The following is a 16708-nucleotide window of genomic DNA, read 5'->3' as shown; positions in this document are numbered from 1 at the left end:
TATATTGATTTGGTTATAAAATGTAACGCTCAAAAACCACGACGTTTCGACCTCACCGAGGTCATTTTCAAGTGGGAATAAAAATATAAAATTAGCATATTAAATATATAGTGAAACTTGGGCAAAAATGTCACAAACGCTGAAATGCAATAAAATATGTAAAAATAAGTGACAAAATATTCATGCAGTTAAAAAAAGACTTAAAACTACGGAAACATAAAATAATATAGCAAGAAAGAATCTATGACTCACATATGTTAACCCTCATCTTTATTTGACATTATTCCTTTTTCCAAAGAAACACTTGTCTTTGGTGTCAAATAACAAGCAAAATGAATTAATCACATGAATTCGCCAATCAAGAGTTCTGAGTCTATTTGAGTGAACTTTTTCACAAGTTGTGCCTTCAGAGTGTTTTAAATTAAACTTGTCGTGGAATCCAAGATATCACTTGTTTTGAAATCATGCCGGGATACTAATCAAAAGTATGCAAATGAACAGTTTTCTAAAATGAAAATTTCCTTGCATTAAAGTGAAATTGGCATGTTGTGGAAATTTCTATCTCTATAAATTGTGCCTTTTAGTTTCAAAGATATATGTAGTGATAAAATCATCACCTACCCGAAACATTCTGATGAGCAAAATGTTTATAAAGTCATTGCGTTACGGTTGCATGACTAAATTATTTACCTTTAGCAAGCAAATGTGGACATTTCTGGTCATTGTTTCTCTTTGGTGAAAACAAATTTGCTTAACTCATCTGGGGCACCCCCTTTAAATATCGTTCCTTCAGGAACGATGATGAAAAAAATCACTGAAAATTCATTCTTTGTCCAATCGCTACAAAATTTTGTAGAATGTGTGACAAGAGAATTACCCAATCCCCCCACAAATTTGAGCTAATATACTTAAATGTGGCCTACACGACGTATTTCACGATTCGGTCAAAAATCAATCCAAAATGGCATCAAACGCGAAGCTTTCGTCAATTGCGGTTGTCAGGGCAGAGAAAGCTTTTGAGTTTGTTTTTAGAGAAAGAAGGCAGTAATAATGCGATGAATCGATCGAAATCGAGGTAAGAGTTGTGTACTTGGACGAACCGTACGAGGGCACATGGTCTGAAATGCAATGAAATGTTATTTATATTTGCTTTCTGCGTACGAAACCTTGCTTGTTGCTTAGAATGGATGTCTGAATTTATCTCTGAGTATAAGGAGATCGTAATATTTTGAGGAAAAGGGTTTTTAGGACAACAGAAGTAACAAAATATTCGAAATTCTGTGACGCTACTTGACCTAAATATTTATGCTAATTTATGCAAATTAGGTTTAAAATTTGCTTAGATAAATTGTAATAAATTCTTGTTTCATTCTTTTTCAGCCAGAATTGCTGAATATGTTGCCAAAATAACAAGGAACATTTTTGCTTTTAACTTTTTCTTATAACCTTAAACATTTGTGAAACTTGTTGCTTTTTGTCCAAAATATTTGGCCAATTTATGGAAATTTAAGGTAATTAAATTAATATATTCAAAAATATTATGGTTTGTTTTGGACAAAAACATTTTTTCCTGAAAGCCTGTTTCATGGCCTTTCAAAAGAGGTATGTCTTTCTTCTCAGTTGTAAATATCTCCTGAGAAAAGACAATATATTTTCATCTATTCTTTTTCCTACCAAAGAAAAAACATTTTTGGCTTTCAAGTCTTGTGGTTGCAGGCTTGTGTAACGCTACAAACTTTATACAGTATTGTGAAAAAGTAATGGAATTTCAGAGAAATTCCACGCTTTTTGGGGCTTTTTGAGGGAATTTCGGTTTCAAGCGATATTTCTGCGGCATTTCATGATGTTTTGTCGTATTTTTGTGACGTCTATTGTTTGGAACCACGTGAAATTTAAAGGGATTATTGGCTGTGTCGGGTAATTTGACGCAAATAATTGCACATTTTTGCACGATAATTCACTTGATCCCGAACTTTCGTGGCAATATTTCGAGGTAGTTGCAAGAATTTCAAGCAGAGCTTGCCGTGAACGAAATTTAGATCTTTCATCTTGATCTATCTCTATGTGCAGGTGTGAGACATGGCTAAAACCATTAGGATGCTGTTTTAATCAATCGAACACATCAAGGCAAGCAAGAAAACAGGAAAGTTTATCTAGACTACCGTAATGGTGGATTAAAACTCTTCATGCATGCTATTACCGAAGTGTAACATTTTAACGAATTCAAAACAAATCAAATCCTGAGTCTGCACAGTACGGCCTGGAAATTAGCTTTAAATCTGGGTTACAATTGAGCAAAAACAGTCAGAGTACCGTTATCAAGTACATTTGAAGCAAGGAACATGTTTGAAAGGAATGAACTGCCATGTTTGCTCACTAGGGGGAGCGGTCATGTGCGCCAGCAATACATACCTTTAACCCTTTCACCGCACTAAACCGGAAAACCAGGATTCCGTTTTCCCACTGGAACGTACTGAACCGCTTTTCCGGGAATTTGACCGCTTAAGATTTGAGATCAGAGACCTAGGAACTAGGCTCCTAGAGGGGGGTCTAATATATTGTAAATTGAAAGCACATGGTCAGACTTCAAAATGGCGTCCTTGAATCGTGAAGTGAAGGAAAAGAACTCGATAAAAACATGAAGTGAAGACGCGCGAATCAACATTTTCCGCCATATTTTGATTGACTAAAAAGATGCTCTTTCTAGGAGTCAGAATTTTGAGGCCAGTTTTAAAACTTGGAAGGAATTATTTTCACAATTTGTCAATGGTGAATGGCTCGAGTTATTGAAGACCTCTTCGAACCTCGGATGCCAGGATCAAAGCTGTATGGACTCAAACTGTCCTACCATTTTCTACAGTCATGTTTTCCGTGCGGTTGAACAATGCGGTAAGAGTTGTACAAACATTCCATTAATTTTCCACTCTTTTTTGAATGAAATAAATGTTCTAATTTATCACAATGTTTTTGTCTTGGATTTTCTTGCTTGTGTTGTAATTTTTGGAATACAAAAGCCTATTTGAAGTGCACAAACCCTGTTTAAAAAAATCAAATCATGCTATTGTAGACGGAAAGTTTGACCTAGCTAGCAATTCGCCGTTCAGGAGGTTTTGCGTGCTGGAAATAGAATGGTGAAAGGGTTAAAAAAACTGCTGTAAGTCTGTTTGAGCGAATCTTGTACGTACATGTTATGTTGAAGATAAATTAGGCAGGATATTATTCACACTTTTTAAAATTTTCATAACAAGTTTGACAAAAAACAATTGAAATTCTTATTTCTTCATTAATTTAGGCGAAAACTAGTCGCAAACTTGCGACTGAAAAGAAATGTTTAGTCGCCAAATTAAAAAATCTCGATGATTTGGTAAGTGCAGAATGCAATGTGGAACAATTGAAAGTATGATGTTTTATATATGTTCGTGTTTATTTGCTTTATTTTACTTTCGGAAAAACTGTTCACAGGCTACTTGTATTCTTTCCCAGGTGTTCCTTGCGCTAATCTTTGCAAACGTAACACGACACTTTTGTTCGTTTGTAACAAAATACTTTGTCTTCCTTGAAAATGCGATAACATGAAACTTTTGATTTTTTGTTTGTTTTACGGCGGCATCGATGACATTTGTTTAATTTAATTAAGTTACGGTTTAGACTGCATGAAAGACGATTCTCAAAAACTAAAGAAACAAATCTAATCAAAAAACATATTTTTCGACAGGTTTTTAAAACGCAGTACAGCTAGGATATTTGTTTCCTGGTTATCAGGTGTTCACGCCGAAAATCCCGGTGCAAGTTTTTGCATTCCTAATTACGAAAGCGTTGTGAAAGTCTCAAAATCTAATTTAATTAATTTGCGGTTTTTACTTGGCGCCAAGAAGTCTGCAGGAAGCCTACCGCAAACACGCAATACAAGCGATGTTCATGATAGTTCCAGAAAACAACGTAGACTAATATGCGCATGCGTTTGGTGTAAATTACGTTGAGTAGTACCACAAGGAGAGCAAAGGGTTTTCTGAAACAAATATATACGTTTGAGATCTTCATATGAAAGTAACGTAGTTGTGCTCCAGGTTTTACCTAGGGGTACGGTCAGGTGCTCCCCACCCCCACCCCTCCTCAGGAATAATTAATTAATTGATATTAATTAATTAATTGGTGATTAAAAGTTTACACCGCGTTAGCGGTTTAGTGGTTTAGGGGTTTAGCAGACGCCAACCCACCAAACCATCACAATAGTGCATTCTGCACTAAAAATTTAGTCCCAAATGCGACCGTATCGGTCGCAATTTCAAGCCCTGCAGTGGCTTACTGATCGGACCATTGTTTTAAGATTTTGAGCTTAATAATCTAGAAAAACCAAACCTCTAGTCTGTGGTTCTTTACTGCTTAGATAAGCAGAGTGCAAAAATGTAATAATCCATTAGCTGATTACAAAATAGTTAATGGTCAGTCCAGTGGAAATAAACAAGGATGTAGATATCGTAGACCCAGCTGGTGTTTCAAGTTCCTGGACAATATTTGTCATTATGAACAATCAGGATCTGACTTACCGATTGAACCAGAATGAGTCATTTCACTCACATGTATGATAAACACCTTGTCTTTTGACTGATGCATGTTGCTTAAATACCCTGAAACAGAAGAAGAAAGTGCCAAACATGAAGAAACCATTTTAATATATTGTATATCTTAGTACAAGCGTGCAAATAATTTTTGTCTATAGGCAGGTCATTTGTTAAGCCAGGAAAGTTTTACTGGACAAGCAGCCAGTCTGGTCAGACAAAAATAATCAGTAGGAGGGCATTTCCACAGTTACGGACGTTACATTCAGAGTCATTTTTGAAACTTAAATCTAGCACAGGCAAAGAATGGGAAGAGGTTGTCCAATGTTACATTGATTATCATGTTTGTGCCTACTGATGCATTAATTGAGTTATAAAAGTTTACCACCTGACTGGCCTAAATGTTAAAATAGAGCAAAAAACACACCGTTACGGACGTTACATAAAAAACAACCACATGAACAAGAGCACTGGTATTAATGGAAAATTCCTGTGAAGTGTCAGGGCTTATTGCATGAACTGCTCCAAATATTTGAAGTATAGTAGTTGTGTGAACCAAAAAGCTTCATTTCATTTAAACTCACTTTCGCAATTATACAATGCTATGTGAACTAACGTTACGGACGTTACAGCCAATGTTACGGACGTTACACTGTGTGAATTATTATATTATTTTGTATTGTAGGCCACATTTTTTTGGACATAAAAGTTCAAAATGGCTTGTATTTAACATTTTATAAATCAAACTGGTTGTTACTTTATGTTAAAGCTGTGAAATGTCCCAACACAGTGTGAAGGACACTACATGCATTTTACATAAAGTACTCAGCCTTGAGCATGAGCATGCTCAAACTATCTAAGCCCACAGACATATACTGGACTCCAGTGAGTATAATCCATTCCTTCTCTGAAGCACTGCTTTCTTTGAGAATTCACATATCCAAAATTGCCTTTAACTGTGGCAGAAACATATGGCGTTCCAACCCCTGCCAAAAATCAACTTTGGCACGCGACATTCAAATTTAACATTCAACATCTAACTTTCGCATTCAACATCCAACTTAAGCTCTCAACATCCGACTTTGGCACTCAACATCTAACCTTTAAATGAACTTCTTGTGCCTATAAACGGCGATGTAGAATTGACAATGATATCTATTTTCAGGTTACAAGTTTGAACATTTCAACGCCATGCCAAAACGCGACCACGAACAGTATTCGAGTTCGATCACGTTTCGATTTTGAAAATCAACATGGTAATGTAATGATTTAAATCTTTTCACTTCGCGCCTACAGCTTTGTCAGTCGAGCCCTCTATAATAAAGTCGTTGAGAAATGTTGACTTGGTTTTGAAATGTTGACTTCGTTTTGAGATGTTGACTTTGTTTTGAGAAGAGCGTACAATGTCGTAACATCTGGAAAGTACCGCCGTGTGGATCTGGTCGGCCTGGCCTTTGAGTATCATATGTCAAAGGAAACCCTCCCGTGCCTACCAGGTTTTTAAGTGAAATGTTGAGTCTGATACTTCAAGAAAACGCGTTCCAATTCAATGGAAAAGATTATCTTCAAACCCATGGAACAGCCATGGGTACGAAAATGGCCGTAGCTTTTGCTAATATCTTCATGGCCAAAATAGAAAACGAACTACTCAGACAAAGTAGCAATAAGCCCATTCTTTGGAAAAGATTTATCGATAACGTCTTTACAATGTGGGACAAAAATGAAATAGACGAATTTCTTCTAGAGGCAAACAGCTTTCACCCTACGATTAAATTCACGGCTGATATCTCAGGAACAGAAACTACTTTCTTGGTTACGATAGTGTACAAAGGTGACAGATTTAACAAAGAGTCTATCCTTGACGTGCGAACACATTACAAACCAACAGAGACGTTCCAGTACACGAATTACCATTCGTATCACCCACCAGGCGTAAGTTAAGCGTTAAGGCTTCTTAGAACAAATTCCTCACAACAAACATTTGAGGAAAATATTAGAAACTTCGCTACATGCCTAAAGAGCAGGGGTCACCCAGCAGCCAAAAAACACCTCTCAGAGGTAAACTTCTGCACGCAAGAAAATACTGCCCTTTGTCACGCAATACCACCCGGCGTTACCAAACCTTAAGAACATACTCATGGGGAAATGGCACCTTTTACAGGATCAACCACATTTAAGAAATATCTTCAAGGAGCCTCCCCTTATATCGCAAAGGAAAATCCCTAAAAGACACTCTCATCAGAGCCAAGCTATAAAGGCTTTAGACACTATTCTTCTTGCGAACCACAGGAGTCGTGCAGGCCCGTCAACACTTTACAAACTCCCAAAGCATCTTTAACAGCGTCCAATTCGTTGTTCATGCCGATTCAATGTAGCTGTAGCGAGCTGGAGTAACAAAGCTAAATACTTGCTCCAAAATACTAGGTCTGCCGACAACACTTTCCGCGCAGCAACCACGAGCCGTAATCTTTAGACTTCCTTTGACATATGATACTCAAAGGCCAGGCCGACCAGATCCACACGGCGGTACTTTCCAGATGTTACGTAACACTTTGGCATACGATACTTTTTGGCGGACATTGTACGCTGTTCTCAAAACGAAGTCAACATCTCAAAACAAAGTCAACATTTCAAATCCAAGTCAACATTTCTCAACGACTTTATTATAGAGGGCTCGACTGACAAAGCTGTAGGCGCGAAGTGAAAAGATTTAAATCATTACATTACCATGTTGATTTTCAAAATCGAAACGTGATCGAACTCGAATACTGTTCGTGGTCGCGTTTTGGCATGGCGTTGAAATGTTCAAACTTGTAACCTGAAAATAGATATCATTGTCAATTCTACATCGCCGTTTATAGGCACAAGAAGTTCATTTAAAGGTTAGATGTTGAGTGCCAAAGTCGGATGTTGAGAGCTTAAGTTGGATGTTGAATGCGAAAGTTAGATGGTGAATGTTAAATTTGAATGTCGCGTGCCAAAGTTCATTTTTGGCGGGTTTGGAACGCCATAGAAACAGTCCAAAATCACAAGCTTCAAGAATTTTAACGTCCGTAACGTAACGTCCGTAACAAAGTTTTGTTACCATTTTTTGGAAAATGTTGCAGTTTTTCAGGGACCGCTTTTTACCAAAGTGTTTCTAAAGAATATTTAGCTTTGTGGCAGAAATATCTTTGAAATCTTTTAAATGGTTGTTTTAAGAATGGAAAAAGATTGTGTAAACGTTACGGACGTTACGTAACGTCCGTAACAAAATTTACTTTGTTAATAACTATTTTTTTAAAAAGTTTAGGGTGAAATTTATATTTTTTATGTATTAACTCCTTTGAGGTATTTCTTCTGATATAACTGTTTGTAGACACAAATCATTTCCAAATTTTATAAAGCAAGTTAAAAAATTTGTCTCTCACCTATTGTTTATTATTAAAAAATAAACACTTACTTTGGAGACCCCCCCTGAATGCATTGCTATCACAAGCGAACTGAAACTTATTTTTCTATGTACTTTAACTTGTCAACAATATAGCGCAGGGTATGATTTTATGTCCAATCACTTTTTAAAAATCTGGATTTTTCACATTCTCACATGGAATTGCCCAGGAATGTTATTGAAACTAGTGGTAACCACAGGTTAGAAAGTGCGGGCCTCAATGCAGTTAAGAGGTGTCGATAAATCACTGGACAAAAGAAAATTATTCCGAGTAAGGTCGAGTAACGCGTCACGCTTAAAGTGCCTATGAAGTAAAAATTAATTAATGCTCATTTGAAAGACTTTTACAAATAAAGAAGAATGGCGTTTACCGTTTTGAAATATCTTCTTTCGTTTAGGAGATATTCACGTTTTTGTGTTATGCAAATGAGGAAAGTGATGACATCATAAATTGTTTCACTAAAAGATAGATCACAAAATCAAGGATATCTCTAAAAATATAAAGGTGATATTTCTGAAACTTGCCATCAGTAGTGACCTTTCTTAAAGGTGCAAGATGGCTCATACTATGACGTAACCATGGCAACACTCTTGGTTCCAGGCTCTTTCTGACATAAACCAAATATCTCAATTTGCAACCCTTTAAAGTGGGACAGAGGGTCCAGTTTGGAACACACATAATGCCCTATTACCCTAACTCTCCTCATTAGCTTGTTGGGAGTGGATCATCTTTGATAAAGCAAAAACTGGGGATATCAGTATTAATTAAAATAGGTATTTGCAGCAAAACTGTTGCCATGGCAACGTCACGACAGGTGTCATTTTGTGTCTTTTGTGGTGTACATTAATCGTGCCAAGTTTGAAGAACTCAGCTCAAATATTCCAAGAGATATTCTTGATTCAATGCTTCATCTTTTTGTGGAACAATTAATGACGTCATCACTTTGCTCATTTGCATAATATAAAAACGTAAATATCTCTAAAACGAAAAAAGATATTGCAATCAAAGTCTCTTCGAGATATCGACGTTTTTGCATGAAGTATGAGTCGAAGGTTTATCCTGTGCATTGTTCTTCGAACTTATCATTACAGTTTCTTTGTAGTTTAGTTTAACAATTTCCTATCTTCGCGGAGGAAATGCAGCCATATAATTTTGTCAAAAATGGCTCGTCCGCGCCGGGTATTTATACACATATTCTTTAACATTACACAAATAAACAGTGCAAATTTCACCGAGATCTGACAATTCTATACTTTAAAATTGCAAGGACCTTTCGAGGCAGTCGATTACGGCAGCGAAATTAGCAAATGAAACAGCAAAACTATGCGTTCCACGCTTTGTTTTTGCGACGCCATATTTGAATTGTTATAGGTAGACCGCTGTTCAATGTGTTCAAGGCCGTATCGTTACGATTGCTTCACGAAAAAGCACGAAAAAAATACGGATATTTCCGACTACTGTCGGAGAAAACATTGCGCATATAATTGCGGCGTAAATAAATCGTTACACTCAAGCTGCGTTGTGTCAGGCTCTGCGAGGGTCGGATATCAAGACCCAGGATTAAACAAAAGCCATATATACAGTTAATGTTTCAGTGAAAGCTTTCGAATTATATTTAAAGATGAAATACGAAAGAATTTTGCTGTCTTTGACTGAAATTCCACTCGAACTGCGTAGATACGATCGCATGTTGTAAAGCCGATTCATGCAACATTGCTGTCAACGCGAAAGAACGAAAAATGAAAGAGCGAGTTTTTTGGTATGGTTTATTTTTGACGTTTGTAATTTTTAAACGATATAAGTGCTAGATTATTTATTCGTGTTTTAGTTACGCAATCCATTGTTTGTGCGACGCTTTTTATAGATCGCCTTTCAGACACACGTGCGTTGAGATAAGAAAGCTGACATGTCACTTTTAAAATTGTTATATAACGTTTGTAAATGTGACAAGTCACGTTTTTTCCCACGAGATCGCAAGTGATCACCCACAGCGGAAAGTAATCTCTTGAGAAATTAAAACAGTCCCTTGAGAAATTAAAAAAGTCCCTTGAGAGTTTACAAATATGTGGTTCCAAATTTTGTTCACATAACCCCTATTCTACGTTTTTAGCTTGTAAACAAGCAAAAACGTCGAAAAAAGGAAAACGCCATTCTTCTTTACTTTGAAAAACCTTTAAAATAAACAGCAATTATTTTTTACTTCATAGGCACTTTAAGTCACGAATGTTTTTTATCGTTTCCTATTGCTGCGAACCAATCAGAGTTGTTTTTTTGATTGAGAGTTTTGCAAAGTTTCGAGCAGGCGGTGTGAATTGAGATGTGATTTTCCTCCGTCAGCAAACTCGCTTTGTTGTCAGTGTTATAAGGAATTTCTCGAGAATAATCATTGTTGGAATCATAAGCTTTGCTGTAGTTTATCTGTGATACAATTACAGTAGATCTTCTCAAAAGCAACACCTATAAAACAACGTCTGCAAAACGTAACGTCTGCAATCTTCAGACAGAAGCCTTGATCTAATGTGACAAACTGTTGATTTTTCGCATTCTTATCGCTCTTGGAGACAAGATTTTTCTCTTCCGGTGTTACGACAAACTGTCATGATTGACACATTTTTTGCATTCCGATCGTTCTTAGTGGAAGAACAAAATTTTCAACTTCCAGTTTGCAGATAGCCTTTATAAACGTGGCGCGCACACGTATTACGCAATCCGCTGGTGACTGTCAAGATTAGGGTTGTGGGCCTCTCTTGGGCCCACAATTAAATGTAAATGAGAGAGACTGATCTATTCACACATTTTTGAGTTATTTTTTCAAAATAGCTCTTTAGTCGGCGCGATGGACCTGTAATCAGTGAAGTATGTGGGTTTGTCACACCAATCAGATTTCAGGTACTATCGGAACCAATCAAATTGTAGTTTATAAAGGGGAAGCAAACTGAGGTAGTCAGCAATTTCGTTCGAAGTTTTTAGATTAGAAGGAGGCGGAATCGGTGAGTTGTGATTTAACCCTGGATTAAAAACGTTTTTCGTAACGCCCGCCTGCTTACAACGCATACGCCGTGAGCAAAAGGCCCAACAATAACTTGTTATTCGTCTTATTCGAGCGTACGTTTGGAGAGGCTAGCTTTCCTGACCGTAGTAAAAATAACATATAACATTTGCACAAAGCAGATTTGAAGAATAATGTTGTCATTACTTTTGCCGTCCGCTTTGCGAAGTTCGTTGGGAAATTGGAAAGTTTGTTATGAAGTTGCCAAATAGGTTGCGAGTTTGTGAATCAAATTGTGAGCTTCGATACAAAGTTCCCAACTTCGTCCCGAAATTAATAAAACCTTCTATAATTATGTTATCAAAAAGGGCTTTGCTACGCTAAACTGTTGGAAACAACTGTCATAAAAATAAAAAACTTTTATGTTCAGCGAGCCGTAAACATGTTGTCTCGAACAAATTAGTCTGTCGCGTCGATTTAAATCAATAAACCATCCAGTTTCTTCCGGTTTACAAACGCAGAAGACTTGAAATTGAAGACAGTGAACATTATGCCTCACAGAAATCGTTAAATATGTGTTTTCATACAAAAAAGTTAAAATTTGACCAAATTTCTACCTGCATAAAATTTATTTATCGCCAAATCACTTGCGTGATCGCTGATGCGAAACGTTGTCTTGCACTTCAAGCTACTTCAACTTTCCTTGACAAGCTCTAAAATCTTCGAGTTCAGAAATTGCCATGACTTTCGAGCAACATGTCTTGTTTCTCCTCAACTACCAAAACTTCGAAAGTTCAGTCAGGCCGAAGTTGGGAACTTATCGAAGTTCGCAATTTGATTCGCAAACTCGCAACGTAATTGGCAACTTCATAACAAAGTTTCCAATTTCCCAACAAACTTCGCAAAGCGGGCAGCCAAAGTAAACTGAAATCAACTGTAAAACATCTCGTTCAAGTATTTAATGAACCGGTACAAGTATTAACTTTGCTGTTAAAAGCAACTATAATCGATAGCAAAAACAGAATAAGAGCGTGCCATTCCGTGACAGTTTGATATCTCAATTACCGTAGTTCTTGTTTGTTGAATAGAATTTAGGTTGTAAATGAAAGAAAATCTTTGTTGAACAGTTCTGACAGGAAACAAAGACTCCAAGGTATACTGCGCTTTAAAGAACTTTCCCGAAGAAAGTGGTTTTTGATTTGATGCGTTTATTACTTCGTTTATTATAGTACTTTTCGTTCAATGTCTGTATGGAAACGTGGCTTTTTCGAGAAAAACAAGGGTATCGTGTTACGTTCGTTTTTAAAAAACAAAGGTCTTATGTTACAAAAGTGAGAAAAACAACAATATCATGTTTCAGTGTTTGGCAAAAATCCAAAAGTATTCCGTAACAAACAAAAGTAACACGTTACGGTTGCTACAAAGCTAGCAACAAAATAACCACTTAAACAGAATAAGAACGTGCCATTTTGTTACATTTTGATAATTGAATTAGTTTTTGTTTTTCAATTAAATGACGAAAATTTACGTATTTAATAAAACAGTTCTGATGTATCAAAATGCACGTAAAAGTTATTTTGTTTGCAAGCAAATTTTGTGCAAAAAAGTGACTCCGTGGGCCGCCATACACAAATGGCTCAACCCATGGCATAAACCATCCCAACAGGACAATCACCCAGTTTCACCCCAAGCCACCCCATAAATTGAAAAAATAACTCCTGCACGCTTAGCGTGCCTATGTTATTTGTAGTCTGCAACTGTGTCCTTTCACAGGCAGACAAATCTGTGTTTGGGGCCGTGTGTTATAAGCGTCACGGTATGCACTATTTGATCCCATACATTCACTGTAATTTGTAACGATTAACCTCGGCTTGAGTCAATTGATCATGAGAAATGCTTCATAAAATAGTGAATTTTGCATCTTTTCATCCCAATTTCACAATAGAAACTTGAAATGAAAGGTATATCCTCCTTAGTTTTGGTAATTACTGCTTTAAGCTAGCGCCAGCACTGCCAAAAGTGACGTAGAGTATTTACGTGAATAGAACCATTTCGTTTTTGTCTGCCATATTGGAAAGGTTTATTATAATAAGTCCCATTTCCCCTCAAATTATGATGCAGTTCAGGTGAAGTATCGGAATGGTATCTTTACACCCTATGGTTCATATAACGAAAAAATGGACGAGTAGCCAGGATTCATCATCTTGTTAAGGTTTGAAGCGTTCTCTGGCTATAAATTTGTTAAAAATATAAGATTTCGACTGCCAAACTACAGCCTTAAACGGATGATAAAAATGGTCGCCGTATAAAGGCAGTCTTAAATTTAAAGGGTTTTGACAAGAAAAACAAGAAGCAAAGAAACAAAATTTGGCTGACAATGACGTGTATAAAGTAATCGACCGCCATAAAAGTTATATCTGCTGGTCAGCGGAGTTGCAAACAAAAGTTTACAGATAATGGACCAACCACGTGAGTGACCAGGCTAGCCACTATACTTCCTGAATTAAAAATTCAGTCGTAATAAAAATTCAGTTGTAAAAATATAACTCAGAATTCCCCCTATTCGACATATTTATCATTGCAATGATGCCATTTTCCATGTCATTTTTGTGACGTCATTTTCAGTCTGAAGATAGCAAAATGAACCTAATAAGCATTTTCATTTCGTTTTGTTTATCTGAGAATGACTTAACACAAATATCGACTTGTCTATTGTTTTGGTTATGTATCGCTGTGATTGGTCATGAAACAATAAACATTTCATAAATAATTTTAGGCATTCATACCTTAGGGGAGGAGAGTTATGTTTGGCATGGAACTCCCATGCACTCTCATTGACTCTCTCTCACATACTAGTGCATGTGATTACAGTGGGAGAACGTTTACTGTGATTGGTTTAAATGTGATACGAGAAAAAAGATCAAGTTTAACGAAAACGGTAAATCAAACCACTCTGCGCCAGAGGTTTTTTCTAGTGGCTTCGCCACTCATGGCAACCGCCTTCCGCCGCCAAAGTATCCATTGCGTGCGAGTAAAAATCCTCTGATACCCAGGGTAGCCGTCTGGATGAGCTTCAGCAAAAATTTTGTTGTTCATCTGGTTACGCGTCTCGAGTATAAAGACGGGCACAAGGTGAGTTACCCGTCTAGACGAGCTACTTTTCGAAATGTGTCTTGAAAGACGGATACCAAAAGGAAGCTCGCTAACCAGACGAGTAACCGAAACTCAGGAGTCTAGACAGGTAACTCGTCTCTAGTTTAAGGTGGCTAGATCGGATTTTTGAGTGACGATACCTTCCAATTTTGAGCAACTTGTACGCCACCGTAAACAATCTGACTGAAAATCGATCAGTACAGCTTTACTAAAGAAAGTTGAAAGTTTCGAATGAGATAGGTTTCATCGAAATCAGAGTAACCATAGCAACATAATGACGTCACCACCCATTTTACACAAGACCGATTATCTTGTAATAGACGGATAATTTTGAAAAACGACTTCTAGATCTTGGACTTGACATAGTTTTCTCACGGTCTGCAAAATTTGAAGAATTTCTATGAGAGCGTTTTCGAGAAAATTTTGGATGAAGTTTTTCAGGTGCTAAAATACAACAAAAACAAAGCAGTCTTAAAACATTATTGAGAAAACGTTCACAAGGCCCGATCAAGTAACATTTTGGCCTTAAGTGAATCTTGTACTATCTAATTACCTTGGGAGAAAATCTCAGAGAAATCGTTTCATTTGATTTCTTGAAACATCGGCTTAAATATGAACTCGGGTATGAAATAATATATAGATTTAGGCAAGCCTAAAAGCGGAGCTCCCCATTTATTTAATTTTCACTGGAGCTTACAATGTTTTCATTCTAGTGAATAAGCGGCCAAAGTACTAATGTTTATGGCCGTTTATAGGTTCAAAACAAATTTAAATAGCTCACTAAACCGAATGTCAGCAGTACGACAGAAATAATAATCTTAAAGCGGTGCAAAATCATTACTCATGGCACGAAAAATTACTTTAGAGTACAGTAAATTATCTGCTTTCTAGCAATAGAAAATAGTTTCGCGTTCCTGTTATAGTTTCGCAGCAGTTTAGTAGACTCCACAATATCTGTTACATTGATATAGGATATATTCAACGAGTAACGCAGAGTCTGTTGGATTAGCTCAATCGGTAAGGTGCCAGTCTGCGGATCCGGAGGTCGTGAGTTCAAGTCCCAGAGGGTCGAGTTTTTTTTTTTCTTTTTTTTTTTTCTTTTTTTTTTTACCCCGTAGCAATAAAATGGTTTGTTTATTATATCAACCCGATTTAGCTTTCGAATGCTCCTTCATGTACGATGCTGGCTTTACAGATAGACACGAAAGTCATCGATCGATTATGGCTCTCAATGTCCACTTTTTTGGCGGTCGATTACTCAGTCTACACGTAATTTTCAGCTACATTTTGTTTCATTGCTTCTTGTTTTTCTTTTCAAACCTCTTTAATTTTCACTGGAGCTTACAATGTTTTCATTCTAGTGAATAAGCGGCCAAAGTACTAATGTTTATGGCGGTTTATAGGTTCAAGACAAATTTAAATAGCTCATGGGCTCCTGCTCACGGTTAAACCGAATGTCAGCCGTACGACAGAAATAATAAAGTTAAAGCGGGGCAAAATCATTACTCATGGCATGAAAAATTACTTAAGAGTACAGTAAATTATCTGCTTTCTAGCAATAGAAAATAGTTTCGCGATCCTGTTATAGTTTCGCAGCAGTTTAGTAGACTCCACAATATCTATTACATTGATATAGGATATATTCAACGTGCATTTTCAGGGTCTGTCGGATTAGCTCAATCGGTAAGGTGCCAGTCTGCGGATCCGGAGGTCGTGAGTTCAAATCCCGGAGGGCCAAGTTTTTTTTCTTTTTTCCTTTTTTTTTCTTTTTTTTTTTACCCCGTAGCAATAAAATGGTTTGTTTATTCTATCAACCCGATTTAGCTTTCGAATGCTCCTTCATGTACGATGCTGGCTTTACAGATAGACACGAAAGTCATCGATCGATTATGGCTCTCAATGTCCACTTTTTTGGCGGTCGATTACTTTCTACACGTAATTTTCAGCCACATTTTGTTTCATTGCTTCTTGTTTTTCTTTTCAAACCTCTTTAAATTTTAAAGGCTGCCTTTATACGGCCGCCTTTATACGGCCTTCTTGCTTCACTATTTCTACCATCAAACTATGGCGGCCATCTTGCGCGACTCCGTACGCCGTACGTACGCGCCCGCGAACCATGCCGCTATCCATGTTGACCATGAAAACTCATTTCCATAGTGTTCCTTCTTTCATACCATTTGCCTGTCTATGGGGCTCCGCACAAGGCGCCTTCGGCGCCTTGCGAGCTCCGCTATTATTTCGCTCTTTAATCGAAAAAGGGCCTTCGCTTACTAAAATGATAGCAAAATAAAAAGCGCTCAATATAATTTTTTTAAACTTGGCAGTCAAAAAGAAGAATAAGTATAAAATTACTACGTATCGATCGCTTTTAAAAGCCACTGATTTGATGTAAAAACATACATATTGAATCAAACCAAATAAAAACAATTGATGAAAATAGATGGTAATCGATGAAAATCAATGATAATCAATGACAGTCGATGAAAATCGATCATGTTAAAAGTCGCAAACCTTTACGTCATTGATTGGTCATTGATTTTCAATATTAATGGATTGATTGACATCGATTGATACTA

The 16708-nt window shown here is 37.0% G+C and overlaps 1 protein-coding gene across 1 annotated transcript; it reads left to right on the top strand.

Moving 5' to 3' along the window:
* The first annotated feature begins 6155 nt into the window (after positions 1 to 6155).
* LOC144659252 (uncharacterized) lies at positions 6156 to 6953 on the top strand. The gene is made up of 2 exons (XM_078519680.1): positions 6156 to 6491; positions 6849 to 6953. The coding sequence occupies exons 1-2, from the start codon at positions 6156 to 6158 to the stop codon at positions 6951 to 6953; spliced, it is 441 nt and encodes a 146-aa protein (XP_078375806.1).
* The last annotated feature ends 9755 nt before the right edge of the window (positions 6954 to 16708 follow it).

Source organism: Oculina patagonica, chromosome 7, assembly GCF_052425735.1.
Source record: "Oculina patagonica isolate OP01 chromosome 7, crgOcupat, whole genome shotgun sequence".
Lineage (NCBI taxonomy): Eukaryota > Metazoa > Cnidaria > Anthozoa > Scleractinia > Oculinidae > Oculina > Oculina patagonica.
This window is presented reverse-complemented; position numbering and strand designations above follow the sequence as displayed.